The sequence below is a fragment of the Podarcis gaigeae genome (genome assembly GCF_964106915.1).
Source record: "Podarcis gaigeae genome assembly, chromosome: 7".
NCBI classification, from domain to species: Eukaryota; Metazoa; Chordata; class Lepidosauria; order Squamata; family Lacertidae; genus Podarcis; species Podarcis gaigeae.
The window spans coordinates 55,075,857-55,093,419 of record NC_139683.1 but is presented as its reverse complement, the minus strand read 5'-3'; the positions used below and the strand labels follow the sequence as shown (position 1 = coordinate 55,093,419).

The 17,563-nt window shown below is 42.5% G+C and overlaps 2 protein-coding genes across 6 annotated transcripts in view; one reads left to right on the top strand and one right to left on the bottom strand.

The window, feature by feature from the left end:
* Positions 1 to 2,247, bottom strand: part of TSHZ1 (teashirt zinc finger homeobox 1) — an 84,385-nt gene extending 82,138 nt beyond the window's left edge. Inside the window, exons 1-2 of one of the 3 annotated variants that reach the window (XM_083746888.1) lie at positions 2,128 to 2,214; positions 1 to 4 (exon numbers count right to left, since the gene is read on the bottom strand). The exon at positions 1 to 4 is cut by the window's left edge and continues 1,236 nt beyond it. The gene's annotated coding sequence lies outside the window, so the exon portion shown is untranslated. Of the gene's footprint in view, positions 1,147 to 2,127 lie in introns of those variants that run through there. The other 2 variants (XM_083746889.1, XM_083746887.1) reach the window with 2 other exon arrangements.
* On the top strand, positions 1,735 to 11,955 carry PTGR3 (prostaglandin reductase 3). 3 transcript variants are annotated; one of them, XM_083747019.1, is made up of 3 exons: positions 6,466 to 7,057; positions 7,702 to 8,024; positions 10,088 to 11,955. In XM_083747019.1, exon 3 carries the CDS (start codon positions 10,248 to 10,250, stop codon positions 11,010 to 11,012), a length of 765 nt encoding a protein of 254 aa, XP_083603145.1. In that variant the 5' UTR covers positions 6,466 to 7,057; positions 7,702 to 8,024; positions 10,088 to 10,247; the 3' UTR covers positions 11,013 to 11,955. The 3 variants fall into 3 exon arrangements, with proteins under 3 accessions (XP_083603143.1, XP_083603145.1, XP_083603144.1); XM_083747018.1 differs by having other exon boundaries at positions 6,466 to 7,166; XM_083747017.1 differs by lacking the exons at positions 6,466 to 7,057; positions 7,702 to 8,024 and adding an exon at positions 1,735 to 2,897.
* The last annotated feature ends 5,608 nt before the right edge of the window (positions 11,956 to 17,563 follow it).

The window sequence follows — 17,563 nt, the reverse complement described above, 5'->3', positions numbered from 1 at the left end:
TAGTCTGAGCAAGAAAGCAAACAGTAAAAAAAAAAAAAGAGGAGTAAAGCCCCCATACATACAGATAACACCGGATGGGAAATGTCAGTCACTCCTCCACCTTCCAGAGAGTCACAGATCAAACAGTGGCACCATCGGAGAGGACTACTTTTCTGCCTCGCTTCCCCTCTCTCTCTTTTTCCTTCCAAAGATCGCAGCTTCTTCTGATACTAGTATAATGCGAACACGTTTTTAACATGGAATATTTTTTTTAGTTGATCTTGATCTGCAACAGAAAACAAACAAAAGCCCCCAAACCAGGCAACCCCCAGAGAGTGTGTTGAAAGGGCGGGGGTGCGGGGAGAGAGAGAAGCAGAGACATTCACAGAGTGGGAGAGATTAACGTGAACTGTCCCCCCCCCCCTCGTTTAAACTCCTAGGAGAGAAAGAGATCCACTCTTCCTCTCTTCTCTTTTCACTGAAATATAGCACACATTCAGATCCCAGAGCTTTCAGACAGTCTCAACTGATAGACAGACACATCGAGCTGCTTTTCCTGCTTCAGATTTTTTTTACTCCTCCTCCTCTTGCCAACGTCACCCTGACAATTACAAATAGGTCTCATACAGAACCATACCTGTCAATCTTTTTAATTGCTTTGTTTGATTTCACCCCTCCTTTTCCTTTTGTTTATTTTTGCCTATTAAGAATAAAAGTCACGGCGGAAAGTTCTTAACAAATATTTTTAAAGATTGTTTTTCGAGGGAGACAAATGTACCAGAATTGGTTATAAATAAAACTCAATTGGCTGCAGTGTAGAATCTAACGCATGTGGTGCACATTGCAAGTTCTAGAAAACTTAAGAGAGTTGCTTCTTGCGGGGATGGGGGCAGACACACTCTAAACTTAGGACTTCTAAAAAAAAGTTTGCATATTTCTAAGATGATGCTAAGAAGAAGAAAAACTGCATCATAAATATATGGCTGAATGGGTTTTCCATTGATGGAGATTCAGATAAGAGAGCAGCGAGATTTAGGGGGTAACTCGAGAGTAAGTTCCATTGAACTGAGTAGACGTATTTAGGAATGTCCTGAAAGTGCTCTTCAGTGTAAAATGTAGATTAATTGACAGATTGAGATTTAAAATCAGTTATTAACATTATGCGATTAAGAAATAGGATTTCTGCCATGACATTACTGGAACAGTTTTGCGTGTGCTTTTCATGCCATCTCCATCCAACGCTACCAAACAAAATTGGCAGGTTTTGTAAAACATTTTTTTATAGGAGTCTGTTGACCAAGACATATGCTACCTATCCAAAAAGCAGTGCTGAACATTGCAGAGACAGATTTAGAAGCACTATCCTAGAGATAAGGAGACACGGGTATTAGGCCAAAAATAAATATATGGCAATATTATTTAATGCCATAGCTATTGTGGGGAGGAAGGCGAGTCAATGGATTTACCAGTCTATCTTGTTATATAGGGTTATAAAATCTATGAGGCTGTAAAGCGCATTTCATGTGTACCTGAAGACCAGGAGGACACAAGCAGTATTTTGTGTTGGGGGGGGGTGTCTTTAAATGGCGCTCACACATACACACAAACTCAGATCCTTAAAGATGCTTTAAATCCTTTCGTAAATCGCTGTTGTTTTTCTGCCTTCCCAAATGCAAGTGCTGTTTCCACTAGCGGTAGCTAGCGGCTCTGGGTTGATTTGTACCACCTTACGAGGAAGTGAACGTTTCGCACGGAAGGGGAGGGGCCTGTGGCTGCAGCCAGCGGCTCCAGGAGGCTCCTAATAACAACATTGCCAGATTAGCTGCAACTTCTCTCTGCAAGCCTTAACCCTTATTCGATCTAATAACGTCTCCGAGCTTTCCTTTATATATACAGATAGATAGCTAACATAGGAAGCGCAGCTCGGTCTTTTTCTAAAGGAAAGAGCTGGAAGGAGCGGGAGGGGGGTGGTAGATTCGGCAAGCTTTTAATATGCAATAACGACGGGGCTCCCTTCCTCGGCATGCAGATCACACCCCATAAAAAATTCAAATAGAAAGATCGTGGGGATTAACCACTCCCCACAAAAAAAATCCTCCTCCCCCCCCGAGTGAAAGAAATCCGTAGATGCTGTGATCACCAACATACGCTTGTGTGGGTCTAGGTCTGTTCTGTTTGCAGGCTACACAAACGCGCGACGTTTGTGTTCCCTCGGCACCAGCAACTTGGCAGGGCAGGCTGGGCTGAAACAGGAAGAACTTTGTCCCTGTGATATTGTTGTTGGGTTTCTTTTTTCTTTTCTTTTTTTTAAAAAAAAATACTAGTGACGGTAGCACAATATCAGCGGCAGCAGATTTTTTTGCTGCTGCGGCTGCTCCTCTGAGCTTCCTGTATTGTGGAGGGGCTGGAAAGGGAGGTCTCGAGGCAGGCTGCAGCTTACTGCATTAGACTTTATTTACATACACAAACCGGTCTGTGCAGAGCCTGTCTCCTGCAGCCTGTGCTGAGGTTTGCATGCCTGTGGAAGAACCCTCCTAGCCGAGGAAGAAAGAGCGCCCAGGGGGTGCGGAGAAAGCCGAGCAAAGGGCGGTAAGCACGGAGCAAGATGCGGGACTAGGCATGAGTTTCCACGCCCAGAGCAGCGCCTTGCTGAGGTCTTGGGGAGCTCAGCTGTGCTGGCTGCAGCGGCGTCCTTGGGCGAGCCCCCTCCGGTCTTGCTTGGGTGGTGCTCGGCCCCGGCCCATCGTGGACATGTCCTACTCCCGCCACTTTCTGGATTTCCACGGCTCGTCCATCCCCACCACCATGAAGAAGCTGGTGGTGACGAAGCTGAGCTCAAACTTCCGAGAGGCTGTGAGCCTACGACACGATGCGCCTGTGCCACTCCCGGGAGACGGCGATCTGCTTGTCAGAAACAGGTGAGATTTTGCTTCCCCCTCCCCCGCGTCATTTTCTCTCTCCCTTTTCGCCAACTCTTCTTTGCATCTTCTCCGTGGGTGTTTTTTGGGGAGTGGGGTATGCGATCCCCCTTCCGTGCCCTACTGCTTATCCTAACTTCTCACACCCTTTTGGCCTCCCCTCTCGTGTGCACGCAGTCATTCACTCGATGTGATCCTATCAAATCGTACCAGCTGCCATCTGGCGACTGCTGATTTAATTTTATTGTTGTGAATGGCTTACGCCATAATCCCGCGCGCGCACACACACCTCTGTGCAAATGATGAAACGTTTCCATTTGCTGAGAGGTAAAATGTGTATATTGCTTCGCTCTCCCCCTCCCTCTGCTCTCTTTTTTTTAATGATGTGTTAAACTGAAAGGAATCACGGGGAGGAGGGACAGCAGGTATTAAGAATGATACAAGCCTGAAGAAGGGTGATAGTTTCCCATCAAATCCACACCTTACGTTTAAAGCACATTCAATCCACATGCTTTCCCCCAGAGAACCCTGAAAACTATAGTTTGTTAAATAGATTGGGAACTACCTCTGTTAGGGGAAAACTACAGTTCCCGGGATTCTTGGGGGGGGGGGTACGCCGTGTGTGTGTGGAACGTGCTTTTAATGTATCGTGTGCATCTGCTGATCTGAAAGTTGTATGCGACGGGAGAGTTCAGGAAGGGAATTCAGCAACCAGGAAATGATTTCCAAGTCCCGCCCAGATTTCTGCCTGCAAATGTTTGTTCCATGTTCCTACAACTGTCACTCTGTGTGTGTGTGTGTGTGTGTGTGTGTGTGTGTGTGTGTGTGTGTGTTTTCGTGTGTTCTCATGAGCGAGCGCCCCTGACTTGTTCTCTGTGGATCTGCGAGGGCTATGTTTTATACAGTAAAACTGACTGAGCTGCGTAGATCTCCGTGTGTGATTAATACACAGCAATTGGGACGTTGTATATAGGTTATTTATAGTCATCTCGGGGAGGGGGGGTTGTACGCGCGCATGTAACACACTCCAGACGTTGTTTAGAGCAAGTTATGTGTGCAACTCTGCCTGTTCCTCCACCCCTCCCCCACCTCGGTCCTCCACGTCACTAACCTTAAGCAAGCCAGAAATCAACAGGAAAGCAGAGGGCCACAAATGACTGCCACCCACCTCTCTCGTCACTCTTGAGTGTCTTAACTCCCTGGCCCTCTTCCTCCTCCTACGACTAAAGCAAAGCAGAAGGTACAGACCAGAGGGGGGAAATGGGGATAAGCAGCTCCCCTCCCTGACCTCACCATGTTTACTTGGAAGTAAACCCCATTCATTTCAGTGACCTTTACTTCCAAGTAAATCTGATCAGGATTGTAGCCCTCGACAAGGTGTAGCACTATTTTCAGACGATTCCTTTGCCTGGTTTGAGCTACTTTTGCAATGCATCCAGGTCATGGATGAAGTAAAGACGTCACATTTTGCTTAAAGCAATATGCTGTAAATTGTGGGCTAGCTAGTAGCTAACTAGGACTTGAGTTCTCATTTTCTTCCTTGAGCTTTCCTCTCTATATACCTGAAAATTTGTAGAACAAAACCTCTACTTCAACAATCTTAGCAATATTTATTATTATTATTATATTACTCCTACTGCTGCTGCCGCCTTTCTAGATGATAGGATATCTTAAAATCAAAGTGGAGACTTTAAAAGTGGAAAGCTTAAAAATCCATGGGAGAATGTGGAATTCTAAAGGTGTGATTGTGAGTTTGGTGACTATGTGTTGGAGGAGGTTCAGGTAGACCTTAGATTCGTCCCTAACAATCCATTTTTTAATATTTAGAAGTGATTACTTGGTTGCTAATCTAGCATAAATTGCATTTCCGTAAATGTAGCCCTATTGGAACCAATAGGGCTAAAATAGATTAAGCACAAATACACAGAATTATATGATTTGTGGATTACACACACACACAGTACGCACAGTCTTCAGTATGAAAGACAGCATATATCATACCTGTATCTGAACCCTAGCAAAATGTTCGTGTTTTATGTAATGTACAACACCCACAATACAGGGAGAGATGCCCTCCCTGGTGTCAAAGGTTTGAATTGCTGCTGTCATCAGGACATAGTATTTTGGAGAGCAAAAATATGTGAAGCCTTAATAAAAATCTCACTCATGCTGCTGTTAAATTCCTTTGGTTGGGGGATATAGGAGGGGGGGGGTCGGCTGGTTTAAAATGCTGCGTGAAGATAAAATATATCCTGGCCTCCCTGCTGCCTATCGGAAGATTGCTACGTCCTTGTTCTCGAATCTCCTCCCCCGCAACACTTTCTCCCTCCCCCATGAAATTTGAAAATTTATGCATGCAATTTATTTTGTTTTCAATGTAACTCTTTCCCCTCCTGCCCTTGATACTGGGTGGGCTCTCCGGGGACTGGAAAGATGTGCTCGTGCGTTCTCCGAAGTGGAGGCAAGGGGGGCTAGAGCAGCATTCACCCGGGGACTCAGGCAAAGAGAGTCCAAGGATCGTAACTCGTTTTTGTTGTTTTTTTAAAAAAACCACTTTCTCTTTTTTTAGTTTGCAAAAGGTGCGTGTGAGAAATCACAGGATTGGAGTTCGCAACTTTGGTGTCATGTGGATTTGCGTGAGATGTTCAGTTTTGTTGCCGGAGCTTCTCACCCAAGGCAGGAGAGTGCAAAATTAGTGCGGAATAAAGCGTGTTAAGAATAAACCTTTCCACCTAACGCCTGTGCCTACTTTGAAAGCTTACACGGGACTCTCTCTTTCCACGCCCAATACCTTGTACACATTCTGGGGGGAGCGTAGTCTAGCTTTGAAAATACTGTACACTTTATCTCAAACTGAAACAGAAAAGAAAATCAGCTGCTGCGGTGGCTGGAGAGTAAACATATTAGCCCCATAACTCCTATGAAAAGAGAAAATGGCATAATGCAAAATAGTACCCCATTCTCCCAAGTAAAACAGACTCACGCACATGTTGCCTTGGTGCAATTTAAGTTCGTTTAACTTCTTTCCTTCTTCTTTTTAAGGACAAGATTTTGTTTAAGTGACCTTCCCCCCCTCCCTCCCTCCCTCTCCCTCTGGAAAACAGCTCCCTCGCCTTTATTCTGATAATTTTCTGAACAGCAAAAATAAAATAAAAAATCCACTCCAGCCTCTTATTCCGAGAGAAATGCCCGCAAACTGGGAATCGATTTGAAACATTAAACTTCTGATCATTTTGTGGGAGCTGTGATTGGGCGGTAAAAGAGGATTGAGGACCAGGAGTAATAAACAAATAAATAAATTTAAGGGGGGGATTTTTTTAAGCCATTCATATATCTCCGTACCTTTGTCTGAGCTCCATCCCACCCCGAAAGGTATTTTCTGGGTTTCTTAGCCAATACGTGACCCAGGAAGAGAGGGTGTAAGTGCGTGTTTGTGTGTGTTTCTTTAAAATAAAAAGTGGCAGGTCTCATAGTGGGGGCTCTGTTTTCTGTTGAGAGGGGATATCATACAGAAAATTGGGTAGCAAAAGTGGGAAGCAAGACATGGGTTCGGGGAGGGAGTCTGGAGATAGGAAAAAAAATAGGAATGTGGGGCGAAGTGTTCTCAGCGATTGCGCTTGTTTGGTCTGGGAGCTTTCCCCCCTTTTCCTGGCGTGCTCCTGCGTTGGGTGACTTTGTTGTGTCTGCCTGCTGAAGGTCCTCGCCCTACCCCCCTCGGTCTCCTGACTTCTGCAAGTTGTTTTTGAGTAAACGAAGCCGCTTTCTAACCCCACTTTGAAGAAGCTTCGCCCCCTCCCCTTTTTCTCCCTTCAAATCGAATGTGTTAGTATAAATAAAGCCGGGGCGAGTCAGCCTGCAATTGTTATTGTGGAGTGGGGGGCCGGGGTGGGGACGGCTCGGATCCGTATTAGTATTAGGAATTGTATCGCTGCTCTCATTTTGCATATTTGCGAAAGGCTTGGGTCGCTTCCTAGGGAAATGCAAAGCACAAAATTGGGAGGAGGGTAGCGAAGGCCCCCCCCCCATGAAGGTCACGTACTTAACCGAGAGAACAATGACTGCGGGTTGCCAACTCTCCTCCTCCACGCAAGTTTGCAAGCTGATCTTGAACTTGCATCTTCCCTTGGAAGCCACCGACACGCAGGCTGCAGACCTTCCTAGTAAGTCCAAGGGAGACTTGACAGCACAATCCTCCCCATCTCTTACCAGAATCTCCACTGAGTCTAATGGGATTTACTGCCAGTGCCTGTATTTCCCGCGAGTAAGCAGGTAGAGGATCGGGTCTGTACAAATCGCCAAATAATCCTGCACCGCTCCCCCCTTCCTTAGTGCAACTTTGTCCTGGGAATGGCAAGGGAGGCCATTGATTTCTCATTGAGAATACCTCATCAGAGCTACTTAAAAAATTACAACATAGAGCAAAATCACAATAATTCCCCTTATTATCCACACCACTGCTGAAATAGGAACGTAGTCCGCCCCCCGGGGGGCTGGGATCCAGAGTTGTATTTTAATACAGGAGGGGGGGGTAGCTGAACTTGGAGGTGGTATTGATTAATAACGAAAATGAACAGTGTTTCCACTACTTCGGAAAGAAAGATCTGGACAGGGCAGGCGCCTTTTTCGAGCAGAGGCTGGGAAAAGATAGGGCTTGTTTTGTAAACGCAGCCCCTATCTTCGAGTTCGATGGAGGAATGGTGGGAGAGAGGTTTCAGATGCCTCTCGCGGAGAGGGGCGCAACTCTGTTTTGGAAGAAATGATTTTTTTAAAGTACGTTGTTTTCGCCCCCCTTGCCTTTGCAAAGCCTGCCCAGAGACTTTCTGCCTGCGCTTCCAAGCTGAGCCACGGAAGAGACGCGAGCAGCGCCAGGAGGAGGCGAGGGGAGGGCGAACTGCAAGTGGCCATGTGCTGGCAGAGAGGGCAAAGCGGGAGGCGGAGGGGCCTGGGAGGGAGGGGACCTCCCGTCGACCTCCCCTGAGCCGACCCCAGTAGGACCCAGCCGGGCTCCGCGCTCCCGCTCTGCTGGGGGCCAAGGCTGGCATGCTCCCTTCTCGCTGGGGTGCCCCATAGGTAGGCAACGTGGAGCTGAGCCTCTCCCTTCTTGCACACGCACCCATTTGCAAGCAGGTGCTCAGTTGCAATGCATTCGGGGCGGGAAAGATCACAGAGGTGAACGGGGGGGGCGTTTTCACCTGTTATTGTTAACAAGGTGCGACTGAGTTTTCCAGCCCCTTCGGTTACTTGCAGGTTGTTTTTTTAAGCCACCCTGTTCCTTATAGCCGCATGTCTTCATCTGCCCGCCCTTGCCAGCGATGTTTTAGTATAGGGGTAATACGACTTTTTGCAGCGAGGGGAAAGCTCCTGTCTCCAGGCACGCTGCTTGGCTAAGCCGAAGTTGTGCATTTCTGCTGGCTCAGCCCTGTCCTGCACCATTTTGCATGGGTGTGTGAAACTGGCAAGTCCCGTTTGCTTTGCATCGACTCTGGGTTGTTGCAAGTAAAGTGCAGCCTAAATCGGACCACAAAGCCCCGACTTTGCTCTGGAGTCACTTTTCCTGCACCGCTTGCGCGGGCTGTTGGAGCAAGCGCAAGCATTGCAGCGCCCGGGACAGGGAAGGGAAGGGGCGCAACAATTAGGATTGCCGAAGGGAGGCTGCAGACAAGCCCCCCTCGCATGCTGCCTGTGTGACTTCGGGCGCTGGGGGGCGGGGAAAGGCAATTTCTCCCTGCCGCCCAAGAGACACTGTGCGGGGATGAATGAATGAGGCCGATTGCGCGCCCAGCGGACTCTGGCTTAGCAGCCTCTCTGCGAGAAGTAGTTGCGTGGGGTGTAATGCAAAAAGCAGGGAGTTGTCGTGTTGTGTTGCAGCACTTCCGACCTTGTGCCTTGGCTCTCTGATCTTTCCTTTCTCACGTCCTCAAGGCAACTTCAGCCCCTTTACCTTGGAATCTGCCCTCCTCTCTTACGCTCCCCTTTCAGAATGGGAAACAGGAGTTATGTAAATTTTAACTGGAAGGGGATGCCTTTGTTTTCTAAAAATGAAGTAAAAAAAATGTGTTCCTTGCTACAGATGCAGACTGGATTAAATGAAGAATTAGGGAGACATACAGAAGACACAGTGAATATGCATTATTTCTGTATTGAACTCTGTACATTTTAATAAATGAAAGAGATTTTTCTTAGAGTTAGAAATGGCCAATGCACTTCCTTCAGTTTTGTTGTTTCGCTGTGTACCAGCTATTTCAAATTACCATAAATCCACAAACAGCTCTCTAGTTGCATTAAAATCAATTTTTCACATATTTTCACACTTCCACATAATTAAATGCCATAATTTGTTTATTTTTGGTTATAGAAGAGAAACAGTCACATTGCTGTTTATGACAGAATCATATTTTTGTTTTCAGGTTTCTGTGGGAAAATTGGCTGCAAACTCTGTGTGCGTACAGATAACTTGTATTTCAGCATCATAAGCCACTTCACCACCCATCATTAAATTACTTGTGCCTTTTTAATACCTATGTTCATTTTTACTCGTTAGAGGTCAATAGTGCTCAAAAGTATTGTTGCATAATTTTAGTCCTTCAAGGTTGTTTTAAGGTGTTGTGAGTAATTTGTATACAGCAAAATATTTTAATAATGTGCAAATTAGTTGCATCAAAAGGCAAATTTGTTACAGACACTCCATCCATTTTCTTTAAATTTGCCTGCAGTAACACTTATGACCATCGACCTTGGAGAGGACATTGATACTTCATGTTATCATTAGTCACTTAAATGTGTTGTTATAATCTGAAATGTAAATTTATTGCCAGAGTCAACATATTTACTACTTTGCTCATATTTTAGTCTGCTGTATTTTTTTAATAGAAAAAAGTAGTTTTATTTCCTAGCTTATCAACACTCATTTCTATTGTTCTTATTTTCATGAAACAGGCAAGGGGAAAATGCTTTGCATGTACAAAATATGTCAAATTGTGTTATCGGTAAAGCTAAAACCAGATTAAAACAACCTTTCCATTTTCATTTTGCATAGAAGGCGTTCCCCCACCCCACCCCCAACTCTTGAGATATTTGAATATGCAGCATTGAAATTTCTTACCTTGTGCATTTAAGCGAAAGGTTTTTCTTACGACGAAAAAAATGCCTTGTCAAAAAAGAGAACCTAATACATTTTTGTTTGCTTCTAGATTTGTCGGCATTAATGCATCCGATATTAACTACTCAGCTGGCCGATATGACACGTCAGTTAAGCCCCCATTTGACATAGGTTTTGAAGGAATTGGTGAAGTGGTAGCCTTGGGCCTAAGTGCCAGCGCTAGATACACAGTGGGCCAACCAGTGGCCTACATGAGGCCTGGTGCTTTTGCTGAATATACCATTGTTCCTGCCAAAGAAGCCATCCCGGTACCCTCTGTGAAACCCGAATTTCTTACACTACTGGTAAGTGGAACTACAGCATATATCAGCCTGAAGGAGCTTGGAGAACTGTCTGACGGGAAGACGGTCCTGGTGACAGCCGCAGCAGGAGGAACCGGTCAGTTTGCTGTGCAACTTTCCAAGAAGGCAAAATGCCACGTAATAGGAACATGCTCCAGTGATGAAAAATCTGGCTTTCTGAAATCCATTGGCTGTGACCACCCTATCAACTACAAAACTGAAAACCTTGCTGCTGTCCTTAAGAAGGACTACCCGAAAGGTGTGGATGTGGTGTATGAATCTGTCGGCGGGCAGATGTTTGACTTGGCTGTCAGCTCCTTGGCTACCAAAGGGCGCCTGATCATTATTGGGTTTATCTCTGGCTACCAAACCCGTACTGGCCTTCAGCCTGGTCATGTGGAAATGTTGCCAGCAAAGCTGCTAAGGAAATCTGCCAGCATCCGGGGTTTCTTCTTAAACCATTACCTTTCTGAATACCAAACGGCTATGAAACACTTGATCGAAATGTGTGAAAACAGAGAACTGGTTTGTGAGGTGGACCTTGGAGACATGTCTCCAGAGGGCAAATTCGCTGGCTTAGAGTCTGTATTCCACGCTATAGATTATATGTACATGGGGAAAAACATTGGAAAAATTGTAGTTGAATTACCTCACTCTGTCAACAGTAAGCTGTAAAAACAGAACAATGATATAAATCAAAAGAGGGAAAATGGGCACTTTATGCTTCACAATAACTATTTCTTTAAAGTTGCCAATGGGTAACATATTAAAAAATAGCATGTAGGCTTTCGTTAAAAAATATTTGTTGAATTTAAGTGGCTTTGTGTTCTTTAAAAATGCCATGTGTCGTTGGCATTGCATTAAACAGTTCTGCGTTTTTGTCTGGGAGTTTTGAGCGAACTAAGGATTAAACTTGCATTGGATTTGAATCTGGCCAACTATGAAATCTTCACCTACAGCTTTCCTCTCGAATTGAGTAAATAAAGGCATATTAATATTTTAAGTGAAATCAATAATATTATCGATTCTTCCTATAAAAAAGGATGGGTTGAATTCACCTGGACATTCTGCTTGAGCAATGGGAGTCAAGCAAGAGTGCTTTTCAGTAGCACAGGGCAGCATCTTAGCGGGTTGCACTTGATATAATTTAAAAATGAGAAATTATCTTTTTTCCGTTGTGTTGGTTGCAAATACAATAATAAAATGCAGATTTATGTAACTCAAAAGATATATTTTACTAGTTACGAAAGAGCCAGCTTTTGTTTTTAAATGAAAGTTTGTTTTAATTTTATATAACGTTTTATAGTTATATTTTGAAATCTTCATGTTGTAATACCACTTTCTAACTATTCTTTTGGCTATATTAACCCGTTAATTGGGTTAACTTTGGTATAACGCTACATTCTACTAATATTAAGGCAATCTTAAGAACAGCGTTAACGAAGCCCCTCACCTTACAAGGAAATGGTGGTGACTAGATCGCTTGCTTATAATGGCACCAGAGGACTGTGCTGAACTATGCAATAAGGTGAAGCCTTTGTAATAATTTATATTTCAACCTTTGTAAGAATTTATATTGTTTTAAAGCATTAAAATCATTTTGACTATTATTAATTTTTTTACACTCTGCTTCAGTTGTCCATTTATTCTCTTCCGTTATTTTTTGTGCAACTTCAACTGCAATCTTATGACTACTTACCATTAAGTAAGCCCCACTGAATCTCTGCTGAATGGGACCTACTGTTAAGCAGACAAGCCATGTTTCTTAGTTGGCTTCAGATTGCCTGTTTAGTTGTTGTTTTGTGAGAAGGGGTTAATCTCTTTAAGATGAAGATGCAAAAGAGTGTTTGCTGTTTCCAAAGACAATAGACGTGTGGAATAAACTGGCATTTTAAAATATGTAGCAATTCTCCACTTTCAGCTATTTGCTTTTTCAGGCAATCAGTGTTCTCGTTTAAGGACACTCTAATGTTTATTGTTGAACAGATTCCCCTTTTAGGTTCATAAGCATGGTTTTTAAAATTCCTGCTGCCCTATAGCTAAAAGCACACCCAAGTAGTAGGATTTCGGCCAGCTCGGCACCACCAATTGCAGTGGGACCTTAAGTGGCTTAAATCCAGGTATTCCAATTAAACTGGCTTTTGGACTGGGATGTTGGAAAATTTGCTTGGTAGGTGAAACCCAAAGTATATTTTGGATCCAGCAGCTGATCACCCTATGGAAACATTCTCATTAGGACGAAGTATTTGGCTTCCCTTTGGTGGTGAACAAAAGTGGAGACAGCTATTTGTTTCTCTGTACAGCACAACTGTGAAGAACAAAATTCAGTTTTAGATATAAGGAGCCATCGTTATAATATGCTTCAGCACATAGAGATGTGAAGTGACCAAAGCCTGTTTTCCCCCAAATTTTTGACCCTGAGCACTTGAGTTTCACAATTCTGTCTCTTTGAAGAACTATAACAAAACATCAAAATATTTACACCCCAATCATAAGTACTGTGCAAGTCATCTTGAGAGGGGTGTTTATGCCCTGAAAGGTAGTGTAAAATATCTAAATAAAAACAAGTCCCACTGATTTCATTGGGCCTTACTTCAAAGTAATTACGTTGTAGATTTCAGCCAGGTGGAGTGTGTTCCTTCCCAGTTGTGTGTGCACGCCTCTGATTGATTCCCATAGTGAAGAACCACATTTACCTAGAAGCATGGTTACAACATTCAATTTCATACTTTTTAAAGTAGGTAATTCTACATGATCATAAAATGGTAGCGTTGGTAGGGATCACCAAAGATCATCTTGACCAACCCCCATTCTGTTGTGTTTCAGTTCGTAACAATTAACATCAAATGAGTCAAAGCTGAAGAGGCAGTTTCAGTATCATTCATATATATATACTTGTTAGGAACAGGTTGTAGTCAGGTTGTTGCCCACACCTTTGAATTGATCAAAACTTATTTCTATGTAGACCTAGAGAGGATTGAGTAATATCAATAGGTATGCACACCTGGGGTTGACCTTAGTGAATACCTTCATGAGTGAAACACATATACATGATTGTAGACTCACAGTGGCCTGTTAAGTCCTCATTTGCTGAGGCTCCCCCGGTGCATGTCCACCTCAGCATGCTTACATCCAAGTATCTCCACTTCACACTTTGCTATTTTACAGCAAATGCACATGCCCCAAAGTGTAAACTGGGAATCAGATAGTTAAACATTGGAATCAATGGGATATAAATGCTTAACTATGGGTTGCATAACCTGGATTGTGTGCTTGTTAACAACTGCATCTTATTCTCTTTAGATGTGAAACAATAGTTTCCAAGCTTACTAATTTACCCAAAGATTTCTGCACATAACATTCTTGCTGTTGCTGCTGCATTGTTGCTGTTCTCTTGTTCTCTTCGCCAGGCCATTCTTCATTGAATCAAGCTAGGCGTGGTAGGGTGGCACTTTGATGTTGTGGAAAGGCTTGGTGTTTACAGGTAATTCTTAGTCCTGATGTGTGTATCCTATTGTGCCTGCTAATTGGATTATTCTCTCTCACACACACTTTTTATTAAATCCACATATCCCTGCTTTAACTTAAAAGATTTATTGTTGCCTCACCATAGTATAAATTATGTTGATTCCGAGTAAGTGATGAATTTAAATAATGCAGAAGTCTTTGGCGGCAGCATAAGAAGTAGTACTTCTTATGGGTAGTGGTCAGAATGAGGGTATATTAATGATAAGATAACAAAACATATATGGACAGGAAATACTGTCAGTTCATTGCAAGGGATTAACAATGAAGACACTTGGGCCAAGATCCAGATTTCCTAGCAGTGGATGATTGAAAAGTGCTTCAGCTTGCTAGGGCAGGACTGCTGGTTTTCCTTTCCAGCTGTAGCCCATTGCACAGCCTTATAGCCTGGATTAGTCTGACAGGCAGGGCACCAGGGGCTGTCCTGCAACTGGTGTCAAGAAAAGCCCTGTTGCATGCACAGTACTTTGGATCCTGGCTTTGACTGTTTTATAAAAAGATACTTTAAAAACTCTTTACAGAGTTAATCCTTAAATGAGTCCAAATATTCATTCAGATTGAATACCAATAATAGTATAATACCAATTATAAAACGTCTAGGAAATGTCTTGTATATTCTATATAGAGAATTGGCTTTTTAATAAAATAACTCATGGAGGCTGCAAACCTCCACTTGCTTGGAAGTAAGTCACATTGAACTAAATGGGAATTACTTCTGAGGAGCTACACCTAGGATAGCACTGCATATTGCGCCTCCCCCCCAAAAAAAACTTTTAATTTAACCTTTCCACTCAAATTTGCTTGCTGTGGAAAAAGTTGGATGTTTGCAGACAGCAGCAACTTGAGTTTTTCTACATATAGCAAACACAGACAAGGAAAATGTGTCAAGAAAGGCCAAACCTGTAATGTTGTCGTAGTTGTTTTTTAGATACACATATATATTCTCCACCAAATATATTCACTTGCAGTATTCTGCACATTTTACCCTGTACATTTTTTATTGAACTGTTGCACTGAAGTCTTTTAATACCTTTTAAAATTAAATCATATTTCAATAACATTATAATGTTAATTTTTTTGTGGGGGAGGAGAAGCCAATTGCTGAGTATAATTGCCATGCTGTGCAAATACAGATAATTGCAGCTGCTGAGGGAAAAGTTTGCGGCAGTATTCAGAAATGTTATTTGTTTGTTTGCTTGCTTTTCTTCAGTCTGAGCTAGAAAGGAACTCCACTGCTGAATAGCTGTTAGTATCTATTTTACAAGATTTACTCATTTTCAGGTGCCTAATATAGCTGCTAGCATGCATGCACAACAATACAATTTATATGGTAAATGGAACCAAATAATGGCTTCGCTGAATGTTATGGCTGCACTGAAGGGAAATGTCACGGTAAATAGCTGCCAAATTATGGATCATGCCGAAGTGTCACAACTGCACTAAAGACAAATAGCACTAGAGACTATTGCCACTGTGACGCTTTTGAGTTATGAAGAAGAGGCGCAGCCTTGATGCGAAGCTCTTTGTGTCCTCATTATAGCAAAGGGTTACTGGTGCAATGTACAAAAAAACCTAGTCCAATGTGATGGTTAGTTATTAATCTGCCCATTTCAGATCTAACAGCTGTAGAAGAGCAGGCAGTCTTCAAAAACACACACACACACACAGAGAGAGAGAGAGACTAAAAAACTGCAGGTTTTATTAACATAAATGTGTATGGGGAATGACTGGCAATGGCAAAATGTTGCAATAAAATAATCTAATCAAAGAATATTATTAAATTTAACATAGTATGCATCTGAAAGGTTTACTTGCTTCTTAGTTAGATATATGTGTGAAATATAAGCGGTAATGCACTTTTCTCTCTTTGTAAAGACTTGAGTAGTAAGGACATTACCGACCAAATTGCTTCTTCTAAACTGAAGTGAGTCCCGGTTTCTCTCATTTTAATGGGAGGGTAATAAAGATGAAAGACTAACATTTTAACTGATGGATCCCTTAAGCTAGAGAAGAGAAATTTATTATGTTTTGAGGGGCTATGATAAATCCTGAATGTGAGTGCATGTTTGGGGTGATATGGTAACCTCAAGTAAAAGAAAAACAAAGCACACCATTAAAAGGGGGTGGGGGGCCATCCTCTTTTGTGGGCTTTGATCGTTTTTACACTATTTTTATTTACTCTAAGGAAACAGATTCTATTAAGACATTATGATTTCAGTTTCTCCCCACTCTTTATTTAGGCGCAAGTTCCATTTGGATTTACTGTGGATTTGGTGTTTGGAAGATAGCGGCCATTATAAGTAAAATGCTTGTGGAGATTTAAAAATTTAGCAACTATTACATCTGCTCCAAGGCCATTGTTTAAACGTAGCCTGAAATTATAAGTAAAATAAGTTTGATGTTCTCAACACTTTCTTTAAGAGATTATTGTACACACTGCAAATACACTATCCATAATTCAACACAACTGTCAGCCTCAGTTTTAGAGAAGGGGGCTGGGGCCAAACAATCGTAGTGGATAAATTACTTCTCTTTTCTACAGAGAATGGCCTTCCTTCCATGTTGTGCTTAAGGTCATTGGCAGGGCAGCGTTGGGGCAGTTTGCACGGTAGTTAAATCTTATATGCCGTTTAAATATGCACTAAGTAATCCTCATTGTGAGGGGTAAATAGAAGATTAATTACTATTTTCTTTGATTAAAAAAACCACACACACCACTTTCAGATGTGGTATCTCTCACATGTGACCTGTATAGATAACTTGTTTAAACTGCCTTAATACTTTTAGATTTCATCACCCCACGCAAAAATCTAGATTTTAGGCTACATGCTAGTTTTTAGCATGTGGCAATAATGTGATCGCTGTTTAAAACCCTTGTCCTGTCCACAAAAAGTTCCATCAAACCCAGACTAGAACAGCTATTAGTGTGCCCAGAATTTATTTTTATGCACTGCACAGTTGCAAGTAACTGCTTCTTATTAAATGAAAACCCTGCATTAGATACTTTAGAAACATTCCAGCTAATGAATATGTAATGTCCTTTGTGTAACAGGACTTCTTTTTGTGTTCTGAACTAAAAGATGCTGGAAAGTTGACAAATTATATCATTTAAGACAGATGCCTGCCTTGGGGACATGATTTTTTTTTTAAGGGTGGGGGGCTTCCTGTTTCTGGCTTTTATTTCAGTTACATTTGTAATTGCTACAGGAGCAGTACCTGTGTAGCGTTGTACCCCTTCACATAGTTAGTACTTCACATTAAATCAATGGATGTGTGGCTTGTATCACAGCAGAGCAGGATTTAATGTAATTTTGTTTCAGCTAGTATGTTTTCTTCCCCACCTTTATCTCCTCCTGCACAAATAGTTTGTCAATTTGCTTGTTTAAGGTATTTACACTTCACCATTCTACTAAAACTATCCAAAGCGACTAATGAAAAGGAGCTTAAAATAACCAAAATATAATAATCAACATGTCGCGATCAAGTAAGTATTATCTGCAACAAAGGAGAAAGCAGGAGTCTAAATGACTATATAGTGGTGCCTCGGATTAAGAACTTAATTCGTTCTGGAGGTCCATTCTTAACCTGAAACTGTTCTTAACCTGAAGCACCACTTTAGCTAGTGGGGTCTCCTGCTGCGCCGCTGCTGCACGATTTCTGTTCTCACCCTGAAGCAAAGTTCTTAACCCGAGGTACTATTT

Coding starts and splice junctions, on each gene's coding strand:
- PTGR3 (XM_083747017.1), top strand. CDS start 2,599: ATGAGTTTCCACGCCCAGAGCAGCGCCTTGCTGAGGTCTTGGGGAGCT. Junction 2,898..10,087: donor GATCTGCTTGTCAGAAACAG/GTGAGATTTTGC, acceptor GTTTGCTTCTAG/ATTTGTCGGCATTAATGCAT.